A 14,157-nucleotide genomic window follows, 5' to 3' on the forward strand; every position below is an offset into this window, starting at 1 on the left:
TGAAGAGTGATCGTACGAATAGTAGATGCAGCTTACAAACAGTATGAGTGATTTGAAGAGCTTAAATAAGCAATATCTTCTGTGTAGAACGAGATACACACTACAACATGGTGCAACTTGGTCAAAACCACCCCAAATGGTTTATTCGAACTGATTGAGAACTAAAGATGACCTATGATTTAGAAACTTATTATAATTCATGTGAAATTGACGTTAATCTTGTAAAGGTGTAAGAGTTTTTCCATCTGGTTCTATAGTTATCAAATACTGGAATTTTATGTTTTTTGTGTTTCACGCCTGAACACAACAATTAAGTTCAAAGGGACAGTCTATTAATTGAAGATAGTTGTTATATCCTACACTATATACTTCAATTCAACCGACCTCTTACATGTCTCTGGAAACTCAGAAAAAATGTGTGGTTCTATAGTTGCGAAACGCAGTGTATAGATAGACCAGGTACTTATCGTATACCACTGTTAATAGAAATTACCAACTCACCTGTAATCATCCGTAAGCATCCCACCTTCGGAACCTTTGTTCTTAGCTTCGGAGAGAAGGTTGTATCTCTGTCCTCCATTTCAATAACACTTATAGATTCAGGCACCCAGACGTGGGAAACTTAAAATTAATGTAAAACTTTCGACTCCAATGTTAGCGCGAAAACAATCGCGAAAGGGCAAATCACGCACTCCGAATGAAGCTGCTCCTAATCTTTGGTAGATTTCGTTTGGATTGGTGATTGCTTGAGGTTGGTTTCGCTGTGGCGGGCCGCTTTGGCACCGTCTTCTGTTGGAATCTACTCGACATTGGGCAGATTCTGAAGCGTGAAAATACGGTTGCAACCCAGGGTGAACTGCGTAGCGAGGAATGATGATTAATGCTTCTGATTTACAGTAATTCTTGAAGCAAAACAGGCCACAATTGCATTTAGTCTCACGCCCCAGTTATCTGGAAGAAGAAGAAGAAAAACCTATCAGTGATTCATGAGTTATCAAATAATGTCAGAGACCCGTATTAGTCACATGTTTTGCGACGCTTCGTTGGATGGAGTTTCTCGTATTTAAAAAAACGCGTCATATGATGTGGGGAATTCCGCCTTCTTGACGTGCATTTATCAAATGAAGCAAGTCAAACTGTTAACACCAGCACTAAGTAGGTCGCACTCATTCTCAGCGTCGATGATATATAAAACCCCCTCAATTCAATGCCAAATTGTGTCGTAATAACAACAACAATGAACAGTGGATTCGATAAATCCAGTTTCTGCGTGGTGACATCTAGCCAGACATTGAACTTCGAATTGGATGAAATGTGACTCACGTGAGCAGTGAACAAGGTGCTTATTGTATGGGCGAGCGTATGGATGATAATAATGAAGACATTAAAATATATAAATACACAGAGCAGAAGAGTAGATCTTCATACTATTCCCTCGCACGAAATGACTTATTTTCCAATGCTTGTTTTTGTGTTTCATGTAATAGTGTATTTCTTTACAATTGACTTATCTGCGAAATATTCTATGAATAGTGAAAAGATGAGGAAGTTGTTATTAAGAGGATGGTGCTCCATCCTGCTCCAGAAATCTTTGATATCGGGTCTATCTTTAAAATCGACCGTCTTATGAAATTAAACATTTCAATTTTACATTACCTACTCTGGAATAGCTTCTCAATGCCAGAGTGGCTTCGTACACTCCGTTACTTCCATGCGCGCATTAATGGCACGTTATATGGAACGGAGTGTAACGAAAGGGAAATTCAAATTCTTCAAACGACGTATGAAGGTATGTACATAATTACAGATTGCCGATTACGCAAAACACAAAACTGAAATGCAGCGTAAAATATCGTATTCGCTTCTTGACATTTGTTGCACCCCCGAGTTTTTCCAATGGTTGAAGAATCTATGAAACGTCTGTGTCAAGTAAAATACCTTGCAAACGAAACGTTTGCATATTTTACCATATCTTATCGTATCGCTGACCACTTTAATATTGCGACGTTCCAACGTGGTTATTTCATGGTAGTATACCATAAAAAGGGACGGAAATATGAACTTGGGCCATTCGTTCGTTCATTGAAATTTTATATCAAGATGACCAAACACCCAAACTCTTACCCCGTAAATTATTTCTTCAATTCAACTCAGTTCTCCAGCAGCCGACATTTTTCCGTGTGCAGTACTCAATCATATTTCACTTACTAACAAGATGCGAGAATTATCATTGACATACACATGGCATTTTGTGACTGTTTCCTACGCGAATCAATTAGGAGTTATTACTGTGATTGAGTGGAGGGTGATTCCCGCTGGGTTCCGTCATACAGCCGGCCACAATCTTTATTACGATTTTATTGGACGCTTTGATTACATTGTATTTCAGGCCTTATGAATACAAATGACCACTGTCGCTTGCAAAGAGCAACAATTCCGGCGTTTGTAATGCATCATCATGATGATTATAGAATTATTTGCTTTGTCGCAAACACGTAACACTTTACTTGCTCGTTTTTCTACGCATTCACTTCGATTGTGAACTGGAAAGATAACACGTTCCCATTTTCAATAATTCCGATTCTGATAATCTACTGAAATTTTCAGTTATTTATACATGAATAATATAAAAAAGAAATCTGATATTGGAAATCGTTTACAGTATACAACTTATTCTAATTCCGATATTTGCATATTCAATTGTCATTGAAGTGGGATCCATCAAGTACTATTATGACCGAGGCGCTAATTATCAATTTGAAAGTGGTGCTGGTTGAGTTTAAATGAATCCGTTGGTGCCTGAACAAATTAAGAACTAATAAAAATGATATTCAGTTAAGTGATTATACGCAGCCAATATCCATGTTTTTCGTATTTTTTAATGTAGGATTACGTCTTTCGGAAACATATTGGGGGTACAAATTGAAAACGAAAACCGGCCACATCACGAAAATTGCGCAATTTCGAACGCTTGGGTTTAATGTGTGGTTTTGCTTCTCGAACAATCTAAACAACTAAAAAAGGTGTTGGCACACGTGAGATGGAGAGATGTCTACATAGGGAAGAGGGGGGCACATTCGAACACCTTTTTTCCTAGATTTCTCGCAAACTACAAAAACAATCCTGAATTCATCCTGGTTGTTATTTGAACATCAATGTATCATATATGCGTGTTGAAAATGTGCGTTGATGCAATTCCGAATGGTTTATTCGAATTTTTGAAAGTTGTCTTTTTGTCTGAATGTACCGCATGTGTGGGGCAGTTTTGGACAGTCCTGGAGCAATTTCGGACAACGAAAAAAAAAATTTATTTATAAAAATTCGTGATTTTGCTTTCTTCCGTCCACGAGTGGTGGTTTTCTGCATTGAAGTTGTTGAAAAAGGTTCAACATTTTCCGGGGACAAAGTTGCCAAAGTAAAATCTTTCTGTGCTGTAGACGCAATGTTTTGCAGCATTGTTGTATTACCCGATGAGTCAGTTGCTACTTCCGCTCCAGTAGATGAAATCATTTGAGCATTCAAAATCCTTGTCCGAAAAAACTTGTTTCTTGAGAATGCATAATCTTTTGAATCCACACCCAAAGTTAATGTTTAGCACATGTTATGGCATCCCGATTTATTGCATTAAATGAGCCGAGAAATAACAGAAAACGTTCTACTCCCCAATACGTGTATATCATTTGTATAATATATATGCTGGATCCAATATGCGAGCGAAACATTTAAATGAAAGCATATGAAAGCTTTTCGTATAGTTTGCCAAATACACGGTCCAGACAGAGAAAGATATAGTTTCGTTTATGTTCTTATAATCCTCCTAGAAAACACTTTCCAACTTCATTTTATGATGAGGTGTAATATTATCACGCTTTTGTTTGACAGCACTGGCAGCTATACGGATAGCGTGGTCGTAGCTTTGTATTCCAGCCGGCCTTGGTTCGATTCCCATTGACATCGCGTGTTTTTTTTGCACAATCCCAAATGAAATGAGAAAAGAAAACAGAAAGAGATGTCTGCTCGCATTCATACAAAAAAAAATGTAAGCCTTTAAAACAGCTCATTATTTGTGCATTTGACCCTCCAGCACACTAAATGGTATTATTTCTGCCAAAGATGAAATGTTTTCAGCCAACGCTAGTTTGGGTGCAGCTGGAATATTACTCGGATTGAAAGAAGCATTATAAGCCGGTGTAACTATACCTGCAAGATCGTGTATAGCAGGGATGGCCAAACGGTAGTCCGCGATCTACCGGTCGCCCGCCTAGGTATTCCTAGGCGCCCGCCAGCTGGTTTAGGATAGTGTCACCTCCAAACGCAATGGATTAAATATATAATCCCACCTTTTGCCGTGAATTTTTTATAAGGTGCCTATGCTAACCTTAATAAAACATATCAGTAGTAGAGTAGGTTTTTCTTCATTAAAGTTTCCGTTCTAATATTTTCTTTCAGATTGTTAGTTATTTAATATCCAGTTTTACGACCATAATTTGTAATAAAACAAAAAATTGTCACTAGGAACAATTTTAACAAAGTTTTCTCCAAGAATATCATTTGTTAAAGACCAATTGAAAATGCTGGAAACATCCGGCATAAGGTTAAAAAAATCAATAGAAAACTGAATTTTTGGAGAAAACTTCGCCTTTGAAGACTGCAACTGCGAGTTTTAATGTTATTTTAATTTTTAAACTATGATAAGTAATGTGAATTAATTGTGCAGATTTCTTTCAAGAAATATAGCCATGAATAGAGCAACAGTGATGAATGAGAAATTAGAAATTTCTAAAAAATTAAATATAAAAAATTTCCCTATTATGCCATCCTAGGTGAACAGAATTTTGTTGGTTAGCTCTTTTTTGCTGTTATAGATACAGTCGGGTGAAAGTTGTCGGCATAAATTTTTGAGCTATTCCGGTACAATAGGGTACAATATTTCCGATAGAGGGTCCTTATACCTCTGAGTAATTGCTTGAAAGGGTCCATAACAGCGGCTGTAAGCGATGTGTGGCATAAGGTGGAAAAGATACATGGATTATGCCATTTTCTCGGCAATATTTAATTGTTTCCGAAATGCAATGAAAATAAATTCGTTGACGCTGCTTTTTGCTACCTTTTTCAAAAGTTCCAGAACATTCAGAAACAGTTTTCCAATCCTATGATGAACCAGCCTAATGTTGAAAATCTCTATAATGAACACAAAAAAAGTTTTCCCGTCATCCAACTGCTAGATGGGCAATTGACAAAGCCAAAGATCCCAGTTGGATGATCCGTTCGAAACTAGTTCGATAGCTTTTTCCATCTCATCTTCGTTAATGCTGGTTTTATCGGTTTTCTTTTTGAAGTTTCGTACCGTCCTGAGAATCAGACGAAATTGTTGTTTGTTAGTGAACCACAATCAAACATAAATTCTATGTGGCATGAAACAGTGTCCGAATGTGCCCCGTGAACGATGTCCGAAAGTGCCCAGCACCAACCGAAGACAAATCATAATTTTATCTAATAAATTTACCTTTGTTTCCCCGTTGTATGCATGTTTTCTCATTTCATATTAGTTACTAACTAAGATGGTGTACTTTAATTTCTGAATCGTTTACAAAGGTATTGGGAAAATACTTACAACTTCAAGCTATAAAGTTACGAAACGCCAGGAGCTGTCAAACCATATGACAGCTGTTGGTGGAAGGGCTGCTAACTTACTTATATTTTTAATTTGGTTGAAAATTGTACAACTTGTTTTTACAAGCCTTGTCCGAAACTGACCACCCCCCCTCCACCCGTATTTTTTACATATTCACGATGGAGAACCTCTTCTCTTCGTTGGTCGAGGCATTTAGATTGAATGTAATACTCTTCCGTTTACTATTTTTGAAAGCAGAGGCAGCCGTGGCAGTTTTCCGAGCTTTGCAATACAATTTGCTTAACCAATGTTAAAGTTGCTAAAACATACATTATAGACTCATTAAACGTAAAAATAAAAATTTATTGATATCAACACAATTTCATTTGATTTGATTTGACAATCTGGAAGAGCTCATCCACCTCTAGTTTAAGTTTTTCTAATAGGCCTTTTAAAGCCTCTATTATTCAAAACATCATCATCATCATCATCATCATATAATCAAGCTGCGGTGGCATTTGTACTAAATCGAGTGAATATTGCATGCATTGGTGCAGATTGCTAGGTGTTCAAATCCTGCTTAAAAGCGAAAACTACATCGCAAACCCCACAGCTTGTGTTTCATTTGTCAGTCAAAACTGCATAAAAACAGCGAGGAACATTCAGTATATTTCGTAGAGCCGAATGATCACGCCATCACCAGCATCAACGGAAAAAATGGTACAATATTCTGTCATATCCGATCAAATGTGGCGATAATCTCTTCTTCTTCAATGGCACTAACGTTCCTAGAGGAACTTCGCCGTCTCAACATAGTATTACTTGCGTCATTTTTATTAGTACTTAGTTGAGATGCCAAATAACACGCCTTGCCTTGAATGCATTCTGAGTGGCAAGCTCTAGAATACGCGTGATCACAGTGCAAGTCGGAGGAAATTTCTTTGACGAAAAATTCCCCCGACCAGAACGGGAATTGAACCCGAACCCCCGGCATGTTAGTTATGACGCTAACCACTCGGCCACGGGAGCACAAATGTGGCGATAATGTATCGGCCCAATTGAAAGAAAAAACTTTGAAATTGAACAATTTATTTCAATATTTAAATATTCAAATCAATCACCACAAATGTTTATTTGCGCATCAAGAACGGATCGATTTGAGCCGTTTATATTGACTGAAAAAAAATTATAAATTATAAATAAATAATAAATTATAATAATAAAACCAATTGTAACACTCCTAGAACAAACTAGAAATGATTCCTTCAAAACACCACAAGTTCTCCAGGTATCATAGAATGAACTGTTAAAATCTATTTTCCCTTAATTCTGAATTCTGTTACAACTTGTTCATTATTAAATATGAGGATCAAAATAATTAACAGCAACAGCTTATGTAATTCTATAAATCAATAAACAACATGAACGAGAATAATTAATTCACGATGCTAATTCCTTATTCCCGGAGAAGCATCTGAACGATTTGCATTTATTCATCCGAAGTCTCGAAGTAGCACTGATGATAACGACGCAAATAACGAAACGTTAAGCCGGCTTAATATCACTCTATTAGCTACGCTAATGAGTGGATGACGTATATACCCACGTACAAGGTCACACATAGAGTTGAAAATGCTTCACAAAGGTATACTTATACAAATCTATAGGAAACGAAACAAGAGTAAAGTTTAGAAAAGAAATGAACAGTCACATCCATAATCACATCCAATGCATGATGGAAAGTGAAGGGAACAATATTCACCTTTTTTTATATTGCTTTCTTTTTTGTTCTATTTCAGTTACTGGACACACAAACACTGAGAGTGAGCGAAATTATTCCAGTAGAACCTCGACCGATTTTGATGAAATTATACTCAAAATACTTGGTAGGTATGAGAATAGGTTGTAAACTATATATGATACCGGTAGGATACCGATAACCATACATTTAATACCGAATAGGGTGGCTCTATGCAGAAAAAAAGATCTGGATATTTTTTTTCAAAAATTTGACTTCATACCATACATATAACCTTAAATTTTGACCCCAATTCCCTATTTTTAATTGCGATTTTATTATTTTTGTGTCAAAAATATTCTAATAATTTAACCGTTGTTCGTTTTTTCAACAGAACGCATTCATTTAAGTTGTTCAATGACTGATGGCGTAACGCCCGCTTCGTTGAACATCCATTTACAAATACACAAGTAACATCAATTCATCTAAAGCAGGGAGCATCTCCGACGAGCTGGAAGCCTTTTTAAATGGGCACAATGAGTTATCGAAATTCTTCAAATCACATTTGCTTGGATTACAAAATGACAATCACGCTATTGCCATCAACCCTGATAAAACATCAGCTGGAGAGCACTTGTGTAGATCCAAAGCACAAGCGCTGCTGGAATCATGATAGCACGGTGACACAAGAAGTTTAAACCAAAAAAAAATATTATGGGAGGTTGTGTTCAAGACACGACCGCATTGTTGACGTAGAACTACGCTGTAGTTTGATTCAAGTCGCTTGTTTATAACTGCGGGTATTATTTTATAATGCTACGAAAATTTTGAAATAACCATTCTTCCAGGTCGACCTGAAATGTTTTTTTCATTTGTAGAATCATTTGACGAAAATTGTGTGATGATTCATTCTTGTGCTCGCAGAACAATATATGCTCGAGATAAGCGCAACTGTCATCCTTAGCGGAGAAAGTTTTGCTACTGGCAAGCGAAACCAAATCACATACAAAATTCCAGAACAACATTTACTTTATTGGAGACTAAATAAGCGAAATAAACTCTATCTGCACGCGAACCCAAATAAATTAATGACTTATTATAACTTATTAAATAACTTGGTATTTCCCAAATAATTTTTTGGTGCACAACTTTAACACCTGCCTCAGCAGAGATTCATTATTAATACCCTAGTGTAAATAATTCCCTCCCGCTATCTCCTCTCCTTGTTTATATTTATCATTACAAATGGGGTTTCAGCGTAGCGAAGATGTACTATTTTTACGTACGGGTTATGAAGCACGCACGTACGCATACAAATATCCATATATCGAAGGCTTGAAGCATCTAAATATACACATACCTATCTGTGTTTTGCGCAATTCTCAACAGAAGCCCGTTCTGTTAATATTGCCAGTCTAGATTAGCTTAGCTGTCATCCTTTGTGAAGAGAGTCTTCCTAACGTCATGCGAAACCAAATCACTGACAAATTGTGTTGCTCAAAACATTAATGCAATGGCGTCAGTTTGATGCAATGATAGCAATGCCAGAGACATCAGTAATTTGGTCGCGTCCACAGCTCAGTTCGAAACGAAGACATATGATGGCGCAAAGCAAGGAAGAACAAGCGATGTTCATTGTTTCGTATCTAGAACGATATTTAAAGTTTGACTTTCCTTCCTTTCCTTGTTGACTTTAAAAGACTTTGAACTTCTTCAGTTCATTCGCCTCTAGCCTTCAAAAATGCTCTTGGAAATCTCTACTCTTTCCTCATATTACTCCTCCACCCCCATTGCCTTGAGAAAACCATTCGATCCCTCGGTGTCCTCACGGAGAATGAAGTTTGCCTCAGCAAGATCCACTGTTTATACTCTAGGAAAATATTCCCCTTCGTTCTTCTTCTTTTCCTTTCTTCGCGGAGACTTTACATCTAACGATTTCCCCTTCGTTGCTCGTCGTTAAGTTGCTCGTTAATGACAACTCTCTTCGGGAAAGCACACAAATGAACACAACAAATATATGGGGAAATGGAAATGCTTCCAATTTTCATCAATTCAAATCATATACAGACTATGGGATTGTAATGTATAGCATATCAAACAAATCTTAGGGAATTTCTGATTCGTTTGGTATGTAAATCGCCAGAATCCATTCACGGCAAAAATAGTTATTAACGTTGACTTTATTTCATAAAAACGTGACCTGTTTCCTGATTTGGCACCCTTAATGAAAGACGTAGTTCTACGTCAAAACAATAATCTGGAATTCATCGTTGACACACACCGTTCATACGACCCTCGCTATGTTCTTCTTCAATGGCACTAACGTTCCCAAGGTTTGCCTTCTCAACGTAGTACTAGTTGCGTCATTTTTGTTAGTAAATAGTTGAGATTTCGATGACGAACAATACGCCTTGAGTGTATTTGAAGTGGCAAGCCCAAGAATACGCGTGACTACAGTGCAAGTCAGAAGGTTTTCTTTAACGAAAAATCTCTTGCATAAATATTAGACCAACGAAACCCCGTCACAGATACTAAATCATTATGAACATCATTTCTCATTTTGATTTAATATTTATGAACATGCGACGAAACAAACAGAGGGCGCTCTCGAAGGATTTTTATGTTTATCATATGGTGATTTGTCATGGTCAAGAAACGCCAATTCAAGATATCGTAAGCTGTGCCAACAATTTATGGTTGACATATACGCGAAGGTAGAGATTGAACGACTGCAATTCTTACTACACAATCAACAAAAGCGGTACGAGGAATAATACATTCACTTGCGAGACACTATCATGAGCAACGCCGACACAGCTTTAGTTATAGCCAGGCCAAAGCGCAATACATTGTCATGACATTGCGCGTGTGTTCAAACACAAAATGAAGTTCGATCGTATTCTTCCCCACATATTGTTGGTTGTATTCTGTTGAATGGAAAAAGCGCAATTTTGCATTCTGTTCAAGCTCAAGTCCAATCGAGTTGAGCAAATGTGACAACCTTGCCACGCAATTCGACGTAAACAACATTGGTCTCCATGTTCCATTTCTATGAAGCAAAAATAATAATGGTTTTTCGGGTGGAATAAACGCGCAAAATTTAGCATTCAAACACATTCAAAACAAATTTAGCATCCAATCGAAATCGAATAATGGAGGCGATCTGGCGTAGTGGTAACATTCATACTTCTCACGCTAAAGGTCACGAGTTCAATTCTCACTCCCGACATTCTTCCAAAAATGGAAGCAAAGTGACGAACCAGCCAAATGTGTTGAAAGTCACTCAAATACAGATAAAAAAAAAAAAAAAGAAATCGAATAATAATTTTCATTCAAATTTCAACAATTTAGAATTATTTCCGGAATTATGCCGATCAGATAGAGAGTAAATTGAACCACAAATACGGATGACTTATTTTGACCATTGTTTCGCGACAAGGCGAATGAATTGAGGAGTGTAAAAGTCGATTGTAAAATCCGTAAATCCGATCACTCATATGCATATATGAATATTGAGTTCTACAAATCGGTGAAGACTTCATTCCTCGCTAACAACTTGATGGAGCTGGATGTGCTATTCATCACTCCTCAAGCTTTGTTCTCGAAGTTTTTTTTTCTCTTCTCCCCAACGAGTTGGTTTTTTTTTCTCGTGTGTTCTGTGGTGAATTAGTGCCCAAAGTGCCCAAAGCAGCCAGAACCGAGGAAGCAGCGCCTCTGCAGTGGTCTGGATCGGCGTCTGTAGTGGACCAATAACCATAACGGCATCGTCAACACGTGGTTGACGCTCAGTTGAGTACAACAAAAACTTCTGCTATTGTGTTGTCTCCGTAGCGCGTGACTTTTGTGTCTCCCTTAATAGGGTAACAGAGCGCATATCGGAACAACAAATTTATGTGATTATTTTAATTTTATTTAAGTTTTTTTTTATTTTTTTTTACAAGTGAGATAAAAAAATTGTAAAGCTAATAATCGTTCGTTCTAAGAATGGAGGAGGGTGGGGGTCTAGACATGGACATTTCAGACTCCCCCTCGCTTGCTCAAGCAGGGTGTAGTAAGTCCCTTAAACGGACTCCTATGCCCGAAGATTCTTCTTCTGGGGACGAGTCAACTCACACTACCAAGCCCCCCTCCAAAAAAAAGATTGCAAACCTTTCCCCTGATTCCTCCAATACTTCCACCCAATCATCGACATCCCTTCCCCCCTCTGATGTTACTGTCCCCACTCAAACCTTGTCCTCGAATTCCTCTCCTATTGTATCCGCTCCCCGTGTCAGGGTTTATCCGGACGATGCGCCTGGCGCTGGTCCTTGGGTTGTTTTTTTCCGGCCCAAACCTAATGGTAAAGCCTTGAGGGTCGTACAGATTATGACAGATCTGAAAAGATACACCTCTGTTTCCGAAATTTGCAAAGTAAGACCGAACAAACTGCGAGTTGTCGTGACTAACCGAAAGGACGCGAACGATATTGTTGCTGATAAGCATTTCATCCTCGAATATCGAGTTATTATTCCCTCCCATAACGTAGAAATTGGGGGCGTTATATCTGAAACGGGTATGACGTGCAAAACTATAGAAAGTATGGGAGTTGGCAGGTTCAAGAGGCTTCCTTCGATGGAAGTCAAAATCTTGGAATGTCGCCAACTTGGAAAAGTTACCCAGGAAGGAGTAGAAAAGAAATTTACGCCGTACGACTCGTTTCGAGTCACTTTTGCTGGTGCCGCCCTCCCTGACTACGTTATGGTGGACAAATTGAGGCTGCCGGTGCGACTCTTCGTGCCAAAGCCCATGACTTGCAACAAATGCAAGTCAGTTGGTCATACAGCAGCTTATTGCGCCAACAAGGAGCGCTGTGCCACTTGCGGAGAGCAACATGAGGGGAAATCCTGCAGTGCGACTGAGCATAAATGTCCATATTGCGGGGGATCCCCACACGTGCTCTCAGCTTGTGAAACTTACAAGAGTCGCTGGGATAAACAAAAACGCTCTTTGAAGGAACGCTCGAAATGAACTTTCGCGGATATTTTAAAGGGCGCTCCCCCACTGGCTCAACAACAACCATTACCAACAAACAATGTCTTTGCTTCACTGCCAGTTGACGAATTGGAAGCGGATACAGCTAACGAGGGCACACCGTTTATTTTCAAAGGGAATTCCTGGCGCAAAAATGTGTCCACTCCCAAAGTTCAACGACAAGTCCCATCGGTGGTACCCCATGTTAGCTTGCCTAAAATATCGAGTGCAGCGGACAAGCAAAATCAGGTTCCTCCTGGCTTCCGTGGGAATAGTTCACCTTCGAACGACCCAGCACTCGAGGGGACATCAAAAACCCCAACTGTCCCTTTTTTTGCGTCCAGCTCAACTTCCCAATCGGGATTTATAAAGTTGACTGACCTTGTGGATCAAATCTTCACGTGTTTTAATGTTTCCGATTCCATCAGAACCATTGTCATCTCAATGCTTCCAGTACTAAAGACAATTTTGCAGCAATTGATGCAAACATGGCCCTCCTTGCAATGATCATCTCTCTTGATGTCTAATTCAAATAGAGAGGTCGAAGATATCACTGTTTTACAGTGGAATTGTCGTAGTCTTATCCCTAAATTGGATACATTCAAATTTTTAATTTATAAGTTCAATTGTGATGTTTTTGCTCTGTCCGAAACTTGGCTTTCTTCGCGAGATGATCTCTCTTTCCACGATTTTAATATTATACGCTTGAACCGTGATGACAGATACGGAGGGGTGCTATTGGGGATCAATAAGTGCCACTCATTTTTTCGAAATGACCTTCCACCTATTGGAGGGATCGAAGCTGTTGCTTGTCATGCAAACATCAGAGGCAAAGACCTCTGTATTGTCAGCTTGTATTTGCCTCCGAGAGCTACAGCTAGCCGCAAGCAACTTATTGACATGTGCTCACTCCTTCCTGAGCCACGATTGATCTTGGGAGACTTCAACTCTCATGGAACTGCCTGGGGGGAACCGTACGATGACAATCGTTCATTGTTGATATATGACCTTTGTAACAGCTTCAATATGACCGTTTTGAACACTGGGGAAACAACACGTGTGCCTAAACCTCCTGCTAACCCAAGTGCTCTTGACCTCTCGCTTTGCTCGAATTCACTATCATTAGATTGCAAGTGGACTAACATGCCGGGTGTTCGGATTCGATTCCCGTTCTGGTCGGGGGAATTTTTCGTCAAAGAAATTTCCTCCGACTTGCACTGTGATCACGCGTATTCTAGAGCTTGCCACTCAGAATGCATTCAAGGCGTGTTATTTGGCATAGAAATCTCAACTAAGTACTAATAAAAATGACGCAAGTAATACTACGTTGAGACGGTGAAGTTCCTCTAGGAACGTTAGTGCCATTGGAGAAGAAGAAGAAGATTGCAAGTGGAATGTAATACAGGATCCCAACGGTAGTGATCACTTGCCAATCAAAATTTCCATCACCATTGGGTCGAATTCTTCTGAATCTATAAACATGGCATATGACCTCACAAGACACATTGACTGGAAAAAATATGCGGACGCGATTACTCTAGCCATCAATTCCAGAGATGGTTTACCTCCATCCATCCATGACATCCATGACTTGATCCATGACAGCGCGGTTCGCGCTCAAACGAAACCCATCCCAGGTTCCACCATTCACCGAAGGCCTCCCAATCCATGGTGGGATAGCCAATGTTCAAAGCTTTATGTAGAAAAATCGAATGCATTTAAAGCTTTTCGGAAACGAGAAACCATTGACAATTTTCAAACGTATTTAGACCTTGAAAATCAATTTAAAAACTTG

General features: G+C 38.8%; 1 protein-coding gene across 6 annotated transcripts in view; it reads right to left on the bottom strand.

Annotated features, from left to right (window-relative positions):
• The window catches only part of LOC129778972 (sialin), an 88,659-nt gene that overhangs the window by 28,644 nt on the left and 45,858 nt on the right, over positions 1-14,157 (bottom strand). For 5 of the 6 annotated variants that reach the window (XM_055786196.1, XM_055786204.1, XM_055786188.1 and 2 more), the window contains one exon: positions 502-951. In XM_055786196.1, coding sequence (XP_055642171.1) covers positions 502-580 — 79 coding nt within the window. In that variant the 5' untranslated portion in view covers positions 581-951. Of the gene's footprint in view, positions 1-501; positions 952-2,124; positions 2,148-14,157 lie in introns of those variants that run through there. The other variant, XM_055786229.1, reaches the window with a different exon arrangement.

The sequence above is a fragment of the Toxorhynchites rutilus genome, chromosome 1 (genome assembly GCF_029784135.1).
Source record: "Toxorhynchites rutilus septentrionalis strain SRP chromosome 1, ASM2978413v1, whole genome shotgun sequence".
NCBI classification, from domain to species: domain Eukaryota; kingdom Metazoa; phylum Arthropoda; class Insecta; order Diptera; family Culicidae; genus Toxorhynchites; species Toxorhynchites rutilus.